This window comes from Polyergus mexicanus, unplaced genomic scaffold, assembly GCF_030449975.1.
Source record: "Polyergus mexicanus isolate NDT 795.1 unplaced genomic scaffold, iyPolMexi1.0 SCAF_21, whole genome shotgun sequence".
In the NCBI taxonomy this organism is placed as follows: domain Eukaryota; kingdom Metazoa; phylum Arthropoda; class Insecta; order Hymenoptera; family Formicidae; genus Polyergus; species Polyergus mexicanus.
Window position 1 is genome coordinate 2,134,817 of NW_027223341.1, and position 14,566 is coordinate 2,149,382.

General features: G+C 44.0%; 2 protein-coding genes and 1 long non-coding RNA gene across 4 annotated transcripts; 2 read left to right on the forward strand and 1 right to left on the reverse strand.

Annotated features, from left to right (window-relative positions):
* Nucleotides 1–1,168: 1,168 nt before the first annotated feature.
* Nucleotides 1,169–2,906, reverse strand: LOC138942127 (uncharacterized). 2 transcript variants are annotated; one of them, XR_011448275.1, is made up of 4 exons: nucleotides 2,697–2,906; nucleotides 2,350–2,612; nucleotides 1,687–2,076; nucleotides 1,169–1,224 (listed from the first exon to the last, which is right to left on the reverse strand). It is a non-coding gene; the product is annotated as an uncharacterized lncRNA (long non-coding RNA). The 2 variants fall into 2 exon arrangements; XR_011448274.1 differs by having other exon boundaries at nucleotides 2,350–2,906.
* A 3,602-nt stretch (nucleotides 2,907–6,508) lies between these two features.
* LOC138942151 (uncharacterized) lies at nucleotides 6,509–7,492 on the forward strand. Its single transcript, XM_070312203.1, has 2 exons — nucleotides 6,509–6,827; nucleotides 6,873–7,492. The coding sequence occupies exons 1-2, from the start codon at nucleotides 6,509–6,511 to the stop codon at nucleotides 7,490–7,492; spliced, it is 939 nt and encodes a 312-aa protein (XP_070168304.1).
* A 36-nt stretch (nucleotides 7,493–7,528) lies between these two features.
* LOC138942152 (uncharacterized) lies at nucleotides 7,529–10,150 on the forward strand. Its single transcript, XM_070312204.1, has one exon. It carries the CDS (start codon nucleotides 7,529–7,531, stop codon nucleotides 10,148–10,150), a length of 2,622 nt encoding a protein of 873 aa, XP_070168305.1.
* The last annotated feature ends 4,416 nt before the right edge of the window (nucleotides 10,151–14,566 follow it).

Below are 14,566 nucleotides of genomic sequence, written 5' to 3' on the forward strand. Positions count from 1 at the left end.
AAGCAGTGGTATCAACGCAGAGTACTGATACACATGGCTTACTTCGTATCTTGCTCTACCTATCCCGCTTGCACGCACACTGCACGCACTGTCTCACTCGCTCGTACACCGCACACGCCGTCTCACTCACTCCAGAAACACTATCTCTCTCGCGATCCCCTTCATGAGCAGTGAAAAGCAATAGCAGTTTAGAAAGTAACTAAAATCGGTGACGTACTTTCGGCGCAAGTTTTTGCTGTTTGAAGTTTATCCTGTTGAACAGCAAAACAATAAAAGCTGTGTTTTGGTTATATATGTACATATATTCTAAAGTATGGAATCACCAGAGGTAAGTTTGTAGGAACTATAATTATAAAAATAAAAATCTACTAGTCCTTTTACTCATTCGGTTATATCTCAATTAATATTGAAATTGAGATTAACGATTTAAAACACTGCAGAAAACCTATTTCATGGGCAGCGCAGCAATTCTGTAAAATCACCAAACAATGCTAGTTAGTTACTAAACTGCTGCTGCTTTTCACTGCTCATGAAATGTTACCTTAAGCCTGCTAGTAATAAGCCTGATAGTCATAGGTCCGCTAGTTATAACCGCGCCGTAATCATAAGTCTGCTAGTGATAAATCCATTATTTATGGTACTACTAGTTATATCCGCGCAGTCGTGCTAAGCCCGTGTGTAAATAAAACCGTCGTAAACCAGAGAGAAGCCTGAGAGGGGCCACGCCGGCGTTTTTCTTACGACGCTTTAACTAGCCGGTACAGTGGCGCTAACTGGATCCATTTTCCGAGAGGAACTACATGGCCAGATCCACTTTCAGTGCCACGGTAAAACGACCGGGTGGTTTATGTCTCTGCTAGATCCATAATTGTGGATCTCAAAAGCAATGATGTACTGATATACATATTTCATATTAGTAGCGTTGCATGTGATCTTTTTTCAATTTACTATTTTTATTTTCAGTGTAGTACATATTAGGGACATCGATATATGTAATATATTATTGAAATATTGTTATAGAAATTATTAATATGATTTTTTATGTTTATATATGTATATACATGTGTACCCAGCTAGCCAAGAATATTAAAATCACGTTTTGCCAAAGCGTTGCGACAAGGTTTGCTTTAATTTTGATAACAATTGTCTAGCAAACGTTTGTCTTGTTTTGGTTTGTCAAAAAGTTTGAAGCAAATTGACGGCAACATTTTTTGTCTCACGATGCTGTAAATAATAGAAAAAGGTTTGCTCGTAAAGAACCCCGCACTAATCATATGGAAAATCTGTCCCGGTCAAATCAATTAGTTTTTACATATGTTGTAGCTTATGACCTACTGAACAAAAGATGTAATGGGCACAAAGCTCAATAATGGACAGTTATCGAGTTATAACCTGTCAAACATGAAAAATTCGGGCTGCCGAATAGTCAAATCTCGGAAGGTATTGTTTTTTTGAAAAATGTTTGAAAAACAAACATAGTAGGGTTTTACAAAATCTGTTAGTTGGTGACATTATTTGTGAATTTTGAATGACCTTGAAAAGCTTCGTGAACAAAAATCTTTATGTGTCACAGCAGAGATAAGGACCCCACGGTTCGTCACTCCCGTAGTATTTTTTGACTCCAAACCCTCTCTGCTGTGTGTGTATGTGTGGGGTAATAAAATAAATGATCTTATTGTATATTACTCATTATTTGGATCCTGCTGTGGTGCATGGTCTCTGAGCGGCATCTAATATTGTGTTCAATAATGATGAAGAGGGATAACGAACATTGGGCTGGTGTCGTGCATATCCTAAATACCACAATACGCTGGTTACATGTGTACATGTACCCACAGTTCGTGCGCCTGACTTACAGGTGCAGTAATAACCAAAAATCGCCTCCCTCTCATCATCTATATTATCTGCATCTCTTATGTTGTAAACTATAAATATTTGATGTTTTGTAGCATTACGGAATCGTGAAAACACTCGCACCCTTATGAAACCTTGTTCATCAAACAACGAATCCAATTGAAATTCTTCTTGTGCATCACGCTGCATCTTATCTTGAATATAAAATCTTGCTAGACGAACCTGAAATGTACCAACAGTCAAATCTCGTAAATATTCTAATGTTAGGCGTAGAAAGTCACGTAAGTTTTAGTAGAAAAAAGGTTCATCAAAAATATTTTGAAAACGTCTCGAATTTAGCTACACGAATATAATAAAAAATAGGCATTTTTGTGGAAGATTTTTGTTCACGGAGCTTTTCAAGGTCATTCAAAATTCACAAATAATGTCACCAACTAACAGATTTTGTAAAACCCTATTATGTTTGTTTCAAACATTTTTCAAAAAAATCAATACCTTCCGAGATTTGACTATTTGGCAGTCCGAATTTTTCATGTTTGACTGGTTATAACTCGATAACTGTCCATTATTGAGCTTTGTGCCCATTACATCTTTTGTTCAGTAGGTCATAAGCTACAACATATGTAAAAACCAATTGATTTGACCGGGACAGATTTTCCATATGATTAGTGCGGTGTTCTTTTCTTTCCTTTTCTCTGACGGATCAACTGCCAATCGATTTATAGAATCTTTCAATAAAAGAACTAACCTCTCTTTCCCTGGTGAAAAATGGTTAGCTTACATACCTAATTTTAAGGTTATTAGACAATTTGTTATTAGAGGAATTGATGACGACGACTCACCGGAAGAAATACTGGCAAACGTTCGTCCCCCTCCTGGATAGGAAGTTATGTGGATTCCTCCCTTTGAAGTCACTAGATTGAAAAGAGCTATTCGCTCTAAGAATAAGGATAACATTACTGAGACCAAATATGTGGAAACTGATTCATACATCTTTCGTTTCAGAATTGCTACTGCTCCTCCTAGTATTATATACATGAGTAAAAGGTTTACTCTGGAACCATTCATACAAAGAGTTGTGCGCTGTCACAGATGTCAAAGATACGGACACAACATTAAAATTTGTCGCACTCCTGATACAAATGCCATATGCCAAAGGTGTGGTAGACTTAGTTCTTCACACAATGGAACTACTTGTGACGAGATCACACCTTGCTGTATCAATTGCAAGAGACATAAGCTTGATGATGCTGAACATGAAGCTCGTGATAGTAAATGTCCCGTCTTTTGCAAACAAAGGGAGATAAAAAAATTTATGGCTTATAATAACATCACTCAAAAAGAAGCCATCGCTCTCATGCAGGGTATGGATCTGGATCCGGGCCCTGGCGTGGATTATGGTTGGACCCGCCCTACTCACGGGGTACCCCTCCCTTCTTTTTCTGAATTCTTCCCATTTAACAAAACTCATCATTCTCCTTCAACTGATTATACCACTAATTCTTCTTCACGCTACCCTTCCTTCTCCGCAGTCACTAGAGATAACCACAATTATAATAACAATAAAATTTCCCTACCTTCGCAGATATCTCATTCATTCATTCATTTATCTAAAAAAAAAAACACTTCTCCTTCCCCTCCCCCCCTTCTCAGTCTCATCATTATCACTCCTTGCCTACCTCTTCTCCCCCAATTTCCTTCCCCTCTCCCCTTCCCTCTCCCAAATCCTTCCCCACCCTGAAACAACTCAAACAAGTACCTTTCTTTAATCCTAATAATAACAACAATATAAATAAAAAAAAATAATAAAAAAAAACAAAGTTGACGCTTCTTCATCATCTTCATCCTCCAACTCTTTATCACCCCAAGATTCTTCGACCATTATTTCTACCCCTTCATCTTTTGATATACAATCCTCTAAACAAACGCCATTAAATCCTCATCCAGAATTCCTTGACGCTTGGATAGAATCCTGTCAGAATAAATTCTCCTCAATAAAAATGATCCATCGTGAGATGCTTCTCGAGCTGGGCCATACTCTGCTCAGCAATGTTTTGTGTTCATAAATTTGCATTAATATTGATCTATCTATATGACTTCTTCTAATGTAAATATTATACAGTGGAATTGTCGATCTCTAACGAGAAAAATGCCCGATTTGATCCACTTACTGAACACTTATAGCATCAATATTGCTGTCCTATGTGAAACCAGACTTGATGACGATTTTTCACCATCAATCTCTAACTATGACATATTTACGAACAACCGTAATAGACATGGAGGAGGAGTGGCTGTCCTGATTGGGAAGCAACTAAGATTCTCATATATTAGAGATACTCGTATTGGAAATATATGGTCAACTAACAACACTGAACTGTTGATTGGCAAAGTCTGGATAGAATCAAATAAGCATCTTTATATATGTTCCTTGTACAGTCCTCCTCGTGGAGGCTCACATCCGTTTACAAACAATCAAGCGTGGACAGAGATTCTTCATTTCTGCAATTCTTTTGATCCTATAATCATCTGTGGGGACGTTAATGGTAAGAGCACTTTGTGTTCTAACCTTATTCGTGGCCCCGACACCGAAGGTAGAAAACTGGAAACAGCCATTTCTAGTTCAGATTTGATCTGTATCAACAACGGCAACTTAACCTGGTCATCCGCTGACTTGTCCTCTGCCTTCTCTTTGGACATTACGCTAGTTTCACCATCCGTAGCTACAAAGTGCTCTTGGCAGATTCTTGATTCTAATTATGGCAGCGATCACTTTCCGATCGTTACTAAGATTAATGATATGTCGTACACTCCAGATTTCGGCAGACCTTCATATATTGATATCTAAAATTGATTGGACTTCATTTCAAGAGGAATGTAACAAATTTGTTCATTCGTTCCATATCAATATGAACAATCTCAACTCAATATATGAAAATCTAATATACAATATACATATTTGTTTAGAAACTATCGCGACTTTTGCGCAATCGAATCAACATCATCTCACTCACTCTAGTCCTTCTCTTTAGTATTCTTTCTTTCTTCCTTTTTTCTCTTGTACGCGACCTCAACCCAATCCCGATGCCGGGCTTATCAATCTAAGCCCAGCATCGCGCCATGCTAACAGCCAATCATAATCAAGCTCTCAGGACCTTTTCCGCGCTCCGGCGTCGATATCGACCCTTCCGGTGATCCTCGATCATTCCGTGAGTAACGGTCTTTCATAGCGCACGCTGTTATTAGAAAAGTCTACAAAGCTCTCGGAATTTGGTTTGCGATTCGGATCGGATCTAGAAATCAATCTCACGGTGTTTTCAAGGATCTCAGTGACCATAAGGACATTATCAATCGGAAATCAATCATCGAAGTAAGTGTAAGTGTGAATATTCACGAGGTGCGGCTCGGACCAACGTACGTGCGCGTGGATTCTAAACGTTCTTCCCGACACCCCCCGAAACCAGAAACTCCTCGGGTACTTTATCAAACATTTTTTGGTCCTTCGAGCCGGATCGGTGGGTGCGGTAACGAACATATCTGGGTGCGGACTTAGAAATTCGGTTGTGTGCTTTCCACGTGCTAACGGCGAAAGTTCGAGAACGATCCGTGTCGTGCTTTCTCTCTCGCTCTGACTTCCGTCGGACTCGGTTGCTCGTGCGTGTTCGGCGACGCTCGGACGGACTCGGGCGCTCGGTAACGGATCTCTACGACACGTGCTCAGGCTCACCCTCTCAGCGGCCATCTTGTGAGCCTCGTGCGCGCGATACGGACGGCTCATCTCTCCTCAGTGAATCGGATCGAACATCTCTGGGTGCGGACTAAGAAAACAAATGTGTGCTTTCCAAGTGCTATCGGCGAAAGCTCGAGAACGATCCTCGGCGCGCTCTCTCCCTCGCTCTCAGACTTCCGGCGCGCCCGCCAGTTCGTGCGTGTTCGGCGACGCTCGGACGGATTCGGGCGCTCGGCAACGGATCTCCGCGACGCGTAGGGCGCTCTCTCTCGCTCCCGTAGCCACGCGGTGCTTTGACTCGCTCTCTCCCCGGCCATCTTGTGAGTCTCGTGCGCGGTATACGGACCTCTCCTTCTCACCCTCGGAGACGCATTGCTCATCGGACACTCTCTCTTCAGTGAAGTTAATCAATTAGACATCATTTGACACAGCAGCAAACCATCTACGGCCATCGCTCATGTGGCCATCTCACCCCCCTCCGGGATTTCGGAAACCTCTGGATGTGCACTGTGCTCTGGCCCTCATTACATTGTCTCTTGTCCTCGTTTCAGAGATATATCTTCTCATCTGCGGCGCAACATAGTAATCGACCGTCGACTCTGCTTTAATTGCTTGGGCAGGCATAACGCACTCGCCTGTCAAAACTCCAAGAGGTGCGGCAACAAGCATCATACCATGATACACATGGATGGTCAACCTCCCCCACGTCGGTCAGCTACACAAGGCAGGGTAACCTCCTCGACCGCAGCCCCACAGACGCCGGCGCTCGCCTCACCAACTGAGAGCACTACATCAGCGGCTTCGGAATGACTCATGCACGCAGTCCTTGCTCCATCTCACTCGGCAGTTCTCACTCGTCCGGCAGTCTTACTCGCTACTTGTTGCGCCATCATCCGATCACCTGGCTTGCCTCACTCGGTCAGGATGCTCATCGATCCCGGATCGGAACTCACCTTTGCTTTTGGACAACTTATCAAAACCCTCCAGGTACCTCGACGGCACGCCTCGGTCCCCATCATAGGTATTGGCGGATCTCAGTCGGAGCGAACTCGGGGTGTCGTCCCTCTGACACTTCATTCCATTTACTCTTCGCAATCCATTAAGGTTACAGCTTTCATCCTCAAGAATTTAACAACCTCACTCCCGTCTATAGCGACAGCAGAGCATAGTTGGCCTCACCTTCACGGGCTCCAGCTGGCGGATCCAGATTTCCTCACCCCCGGACCAATAGACCTAATCCTGGGTACCGACTCCTACGGACTGTTCATCTAGCCCGATATCATTAAAGGGTTGGAGGAAGAACCCATCGCTCAACACACTGTTTTTGGATGGATTGTCCTCGGTTCGACTTCTACATCATCGGCCACAACTCATAGTTCTCATCATGTCGCGGTGGATCATGAGCTTCACGACCTGCTCACAAAGTTCTGGATCCAAGAAGAGGTTCCCTCATTCTCCACAACTCAGCTCAACCCTGACGAAGAGGAGTGCAAAACTCATTTCAAGGACACCCATTCGCGAGATAGTGCTAGGCGTTATGTCGTACGGCTTCCCCTCAAGTTCCAGACCAGCCATCTAGGGGAGTCGCGAGCAACTGCTCAACGTTGCCTGCAACGCATGTTACGGCGCCTCTCAATGGATCCGACCTACCAGAATCTGTACTCATCATTTATTCGGGAGTACGAAGAGCTTCAGCACATGGTCAGGGTTTCCCCCTCCACTCCAGAACCATCACCGGTGTTCTACCTCCCTCACTATGGAGTCCTTAAGGATGACAGTATCACCACCAAATTAAGAGTGGTATTCAATGGGTCCAGCCTCATCAGCACGGGATCTTCCCTCAACGATATTCTGCACACGGGTGCAAACCTCCAACCAGACATCTCAGATATCTTACTCTGGGTGTGACGACACCGGTACATTTTTATCACGGATATCACCAAGATGTTCCGCCAAATTCAGGTTCATCCAGACGATTGGGATCTCCAACGGATCCTTTGGGTCGACGATCAACTCAACATCATCCCGTACCAACTCACGACGGTCACGTACGGCACCCGATCAGCCCCCTTCTTGGCTGTTCGCGTCCTCCTTCAACTTGTCAAAGACGAAGGTAGGAACTACTCTTTGGCGGTCCGCTCTCTCCTCAAGGGACGGTATGTGGACGACATTTGCAGTGGCGCTGACACTCTTCCGGAGCTGATCTCTATCGCTCACCAACTAGTAAACCTCTGCAAGGCGGGCGGCTTTCCTCTGGCGAAGTGGCAGAATAATCATCCGGAGCTATTTCGGGCTCTCCCTAGGGACGGCGCAGCAGTAGAGCCTCACTCGTTTGCTAACACGCAGGGTAAGATTTTGGGACTCACATGGCAGCCTCACTCAGATCAGTTCGTCTTCCAGAGCAAGGCCTCCAACCGGCCCGTCATCACCAAACGGACTATACTATCGGAAGTAGTGCAATTGTTTGATCCTTTGGGATTCTTATCTCCGGTAATCATCAGGGCGAAGACGCTCCTCCAGGAACTGTGGCTGGAAAAGGTCGGCTGGGATGACTGTCTCTCGCCGCAACTTCGAGATTGGTGGACGCACTTCCGTTCAGAGCTGTCGGACCTGACTTCCATCACGATTCCTCGGTGGATGTCTCTCACGCCGTCAGCCACGGTCGAACTTCATGGATTTTCGGATGCTTCGCAACTTGCCATGGCGGCTGCAGTTTACATCAAGGTCACCCCTCACATGACAGAGTCAATCATCACACTGGTGTGCGCCAAAACCAAGGTCGCACCTCTCAAAAGGCTCACCATTCCCCGGCTGGAACTCACGGCGGCGGTTCTACTCTCTCGTCTCATCAGCTATGTTCAACGAACACTAGAATTCGCGGAGATACCAATCTACCTGTGGACGGACTCATCAGGATCGCTCACCTGGATCAACAGTCATCCCTCTCGCTGGAAGGACTTCGTTCGGAATCGAGTGGCGGCAATTCAAGAACGCGTACCTCAAGGCCATTGGCGGTTTATTCCCGGCAAGGAAAATCCGGCAGACTGTGCTTCTCGCGATCTCTCTTCCGCGCAACTCTCTCGGCATCATCTTTGGTGGAACGGTCCTTCGTGGCTAGCACAGTCTCCTCAACATTGGCCAAGCACGGTATCACAGCTAGATTCGGCGGCGACTCTTGGGGAGCGGCCCGGGCTTCTTCTCACCTCCTCAACAATAAGGCAACACCACCTCTGGGAGCTTCTCTATCGTTACTCATCGCTCACACGGCTTCTTCGGATTACGGCTCACTGTCAACGGTGTTGCGCGACCCTCAAAGGTATACCACAGTCTTCTCTGGCCACACCTCTCACCCCTGCAGATCTGGAAGTTTCACGACTATATTGGATTCGGTCAGTCCAATCGGCGTACTTCACATCGGAACTGACAATCATCTCAAGCGGAGCACACTTGTCAAGGTCTCATCCTCTCGCCAAGTTTACGGCCTTCATCGATCATTCGGGCATCCTCAGAGTCGGAGGCCGACTCAGGCATTCTCAATTGGACTCTGAATGCAAGCACCCAGCCATCTTGCCACGGGATTCATATCTGTCCCGACTCATTATATCGGACGCCCATCTAAGGACTCTTCACGGCGGAACTCAGGTAACCTTGACTTATCTTCGCCAGGCTTACTGGATCGTTGGTGGCCGAGCTCCAGTAAGATCTTACATTCTCCGCTGCGTTCGGTGTGCTCGACAACGAGGCGTAAGGGCACAGCAACTCATGGGTCAACTGCCATCATCTCGCATTAGGCCATCTCGTCCCTTCCTCAACACAGGGGTTGATTACGCCGGCCCCCTCACTCTTAAAACTTGGCGAGGACGAGAGGCTAAGTGTCACAAGGGATGGTTAGCCATCTTTGTTTGCTTCTCAACTTCGGCGGTTCATCTGGAGGCAGTGACGGACTATTCGACAGACGGATTCATCGCAGCGTATCGGCGGTTAACGGAACGGCGAGGTATCTGCCAAACTCTTTTTAGCGACTGTGGAACCAATTTTCAGGGGGCAGATACATCTCTTAAGCGGCTATTCAATGCGGGATCAAAGGAATTCTCGGAACTCACTCAGCTACTGACCCATGACGGCACCACTTGGGTCTTCAATCCTCCAGCAGCCCCTCACTTCGGCTGTAAATGGGAGGCCGCTGTCAAATCGGTCAAGCATCATCTGCGAAGAACTATAGGCGAGACTGCCCTAACCTATGAAGAACTTACGACTCTTCTAGTTCAAATCGAGGCAGTCCTCAACTCCAGGCCATTGTGTCCACTTTCAGACGACCCGGAAGACCTGGCAGCCCTCACCCCCGGGCACTTCATCATCGGGGCAGCGCCAACTACAATTCCGGAGCCATCTCTCTCCGCAGTGCCCCTCCCAAGGTTATCTCGGTGGCAGCTCGATCAGCAACAATTCCAACATTTCTGGTCACGTTGGTCAGCTGAATGTCTTCAACGTCAGCTAGCGATATCGAAATGGCATCCATCCCTCCACGCAAATCAAGGTCGGCTCTCTTGTACTTCTCACGGATGAGAGATTCCCCCCATCAAAATGGCTTCTTGCTCGGGTCACACAGCTTCATCTTGGCTCGGACGGTCTCTGCAGAGTGGTTACCCTCAAGACGGCCACAACAGAACTCAAGCGGCCTATCACCAAGTTGGCAGTGCTTCCGACGACACCAGATCAACCCTCACCCACGGAGCAACCAGCAACGGATTCGGCCTCACCATCACCAATAGCATAATTCTTCAACGCTGTTGTAGAAGGCGGGCGGAATGTTCAGAAACTATCGCGACTTTTGCGCAATCTCCTCAACATCATCTCACTCACTCTAGTCCTTCTCTTTAGTGTTCTTTCTCTCTTCCTTTTCTCTCTTGTACGCGACCTCAACCCAATCCCGATGCCGGGCTTATCAATCTAATCAGCATTGCGCCATGCTAACAGCCAATCATAATTAAGCTCTCAGGACCGCTCCGGCGTCGATATCGACCCTTCCGGTGATCCTCGATCATTCCGTGAGTAACGGTCTTTCATAGCGCACGCTGTCTTTAGAAAAGTCTACAAAGCTCTCGGAATTTGGTTTGCGATTCGGATCGAATCTAGAAATCAATCTCACGGTGTTCTCAAGGATCTCAGTGACCATAAGGACATTATCAATCGGAAATCAATCATCGAAGTAAGTGTAAGTGTGAATATTCACAAGGTGCGGCTCGGACCAACGTACGTGCGCGTGGATTCTAAACGTTCTTCCCGACATCCCCCGAAATCAGAAACTCCTCGGGTACTTTATCAAACAATATTGCTCCGGAAAAGGCGGGTGCTAAACGCTCTCAAGCTAATAAAATTCGGAAAAAAGCCCCGACTCCATGGTGGAATAACGATTGCTACGACGCAATTAGACAAAAGAATCAAGTCTTCAAAGAATTCAAGAAGTCTCCTACCTCAAACAATCTCAAGAAATACTTGGACATCTGTCAAATTGTTTCCAAGGAATTTTTATGGAAGAAAAGGATTGCCTTCAGAGAATTTTGTACTTCTCTGGATGTCAATACACCTATTCCAAGGATTTGGTCTTATATTCGTGCCTTCTCAAACAAAAAATCTGGTAATCCCAGTCAACGAGTAATTGATGAAGAGGAATTTCATTCGGCTTTTAATAAACTGGCACCTTACACACCGGTACCGCCGCTTTCTACCTACGATATCCAGGTCCTTTTTGATCTTTCGTTTACTGCCAGCTGCGATGCCGCTTTCATGCAAAAAAACTTTTCTACATATGAATTTAACGCTGCGGTCTTTTCATTAAAAATCAAATCAACTCCGGGTCCGGATTTAATATCAAATAAAATCATCAAGAAATCGCCGGAGAATCTACACAAGTTGATTCTTAAAATCTTTAACTGTTTTTTTAATAAAGGTTCGTACCCAACAACTACTTCACGGTCTTCATTCCTAAACCTGGTGAAAAAAAAGCATTGAGACCTATATCTCTAGCAAATAATCTACATAAAATTTTCGAAAAATTAATCTTAAAACGCCTTGAGTGGTGGGCAGAAAACAACAAAGTTCTACCACAACACCAATTTGGCTTTCGCCGGGGTCTTTCCTGTATGGATAATATGGCTACGCTCATTACTGATATCCATTTGGCCAACAGACACCGTAAATTCACTGGAGTTGTCTTTTTGGACCTGGTCAGTGCATTTGACAATGTTTTACCAGAGGCACTATTAATACTTCTTGAGAAACTTGGCCTTCCTCCAAAAATCATAGGCTTCATTAGGAAAACCACCATTAACCGTAACCTTACAGGATACGCAGCCGGTATCCCTCTTCAGACTAGAAGAACCGACCGAGGATTGCCACAGGGTTCCATTCTCAGCCCGATTCTATTTAACATATACGTAGCCTTGGCTCATACTTGCCTCCCAGAGCATTTGAAAATATTAATGTACGCTGATGATATTGCCATATATCATATGGATGATAACCTTGATTCAATAAAATGTCAACTTGGTATTGCCGTGGAAAGTCTTAAGGTGTTTTTCGGACGTCTTGGTCTAAAGATTGCCCCTGAGAAATCAGCATATACCATTTTCTCTTCTATGAAGCCAAGGAATTTACGTGTTTTACTAAGGAATAACAACTTTTTCCTCAAATTAGACAACACTAACATTCCAATTTCCTGGTCGCCTCGCTTCCTTGGGATTTACCTGGACTCGGAATTAAAATGGAGAGCTCATATCAATAAACTTAAAAACAGGACTATACCCAGGATTAACATTCTTAAAGCTATTTCAGGCATCACATGGGGAGCTCACCAAAACACACTGCTTACTATATATAAAGGTTTCATCAGACCTCTGTTTGACTGGGGCTGCCAAGTATTTCACCCTCTAGATGAAGCACTTTACCTTATAACTTCCAGACTGCAATTTGCCGCACTTAGGACTGTTACCGGTATGATGTGCACAACCCCGACCAACGTACTATTGGATATTAACAGTGAACAGCCTCTGGCATCGAGATGGCAATACCTCACAGAAAAACTTATTTGCAAAATCAAAGCTCGGACTACTCACCCATTGCATAACACCTTAGAACAAATCGCTCAAGATCCAGCAAATGATCAATACAATTTCGAGTAATTAATCAACACATTCATGACACATCAACATCTTTTCAATCAGATCGAAACATTTAAACTTCCTGGATACTTGGAGTTTAAATATCATAGTCACCAGTCCAATCCTCCAATCGATGTGGATATGGGTTTTGAATTAATTAACCGTCCAAACATTCAAGATAAGTTTACTCAGTTCACAAACTCAAACATTCCTTCTTCTACTAAATTTTATACAGATGGATCTAGGCTGGATATGGCCAATAAAGCCGGATACGCCATTTATTCTCCGAACTTAAATTTAATAATTAAGCGCAGGATTAATGACAACTATTCAATCTTTGAAGCGGAGACGCTCGTTATTTCTCACACCCTCGACATAATTTTGGAAAGGAAAATCAATAATTCGGCTATATTTACGGACTCACTCAGTGTCCTCTCTGGCTTGAATAATTTTGCCTGGTCAGGTAAAACTCACCACTGGATACTAAAAATTAGACATTCTCTGTATAATTGCTAAACTAATAATATCATAGTCAAACTATTTTGGATACCTAGTCATAAGGTCATATATAGCAACGAACAGGCTGATCTTCTGGCTAAGGAGTCTCTGCACCTTTCAATCATCTTCTCATGAGTAAATGCCATTACTCAAAACTTTATTCTAAATTCAAAAAACTTGCTAAAGACAAAACTACTCAAACCCTCAGGCTACAGAGCCAGTATAAAGGCTTTAGATACTTTAATCTCAAACTTGAATACGGTGATTCCATCCTTTCCACACCATGGTATAAAAATATCAATGGCTCACTTCCTAGATGTGTTATTACTCTCATCTCCAGAATCAGATCACATCACACAGCCACAGGTAAACATCTATTGGACAAAAACATTCTAACATCGTCAGAATGCTCCTGTGGTCACGCTTGTCAAAATCTCAATCACATCTTCTTTCAATGCCTCTCCCATACTAAGTCATCCGCACTCATTTCCTTTATCAAAAGAATAGACCCACTTATCTCAATCGACATCCCTAGTATTGCCTTTTCCAACAATCTCAAGATATACAAACTGCTTCACTCATTTGTAAAGGGTCTCAATTTAAATATATAATCTTTTAAAATTTATAAGAAACAATGGTGTATGGGCGACTTCCCTAATGCCCAAACAGCCATAGAAGAAGAAGAAGAAGAAGATTATGGTTGTGGAGGCGATGCGTGGCGCCGGGCGTAGAGTCGCAGGCTGGTAATCGAAAGATGCCATATGACTCAAAAAGAGGATTTCACACATTATCCTATATAATACCTATATTGGTTTATCATATATTATCCTATCCAATATCTATACCTAGTTAATGGTGTATAGACAATTCTTTTCGGAAAGTCTTCCAGCCATATCAGAGAAGAAGAAGAAGATGATTATGGTTGCGGTCAAGAAGATGCTAGAGATGCTTCGAAGCATTGCATTAACCAATCAGAATAAATAAATCTTTACTCTCTTGATTGATCAATCAAACACTTCGAAACATTTCTAGCGTCTTTTCGACCGCAGCCTATATAGGACTCTAGTCGGTGGTATTGGCTGCGTTCAGCAGAAAAAGCAGCTTTGCAACTGTTGTATAATTCTTTAATATGATTGGTTCTTGTCTTTAGTTCCTGCAGGATCTAAATGTATAAACCAATCGTATTAAAAAATTTTATACAGTTGCGAAGCTGCTTTTTCTGCTGAACGCAGCCATTGGCTGTGTGGGCCAGAGTCTTATATTTTGCAGCCAATCAATATACTTAAAAAGTTTGTCGTACGACAAATATAATATCGGTCTTAAG

Bases quoted from the DNA above. Each gene is read 5' to 3' on its own strand.
- LOC138942151 (XM_070312203.1), top strand. From the start codon at position 6,509: ATGCTCATCGATCCCGGATCGGAACTCACCTTTGCTTTTGGACAACTT. The intron at 6,828-6,872 runs GTACCGACTCCT...ATATCATTAAAG, and splicing joins ACCAATAGACCTAATCCTGG to GGTTGGAGGAAGAACCCATC.
- LOC138942152 (XM_070312204.1), top strand. From the start codon at position 7,529: ATGTTCCGCCAAATTCAGGTTCATCCAGACGATTGGGATCTCCAACGG.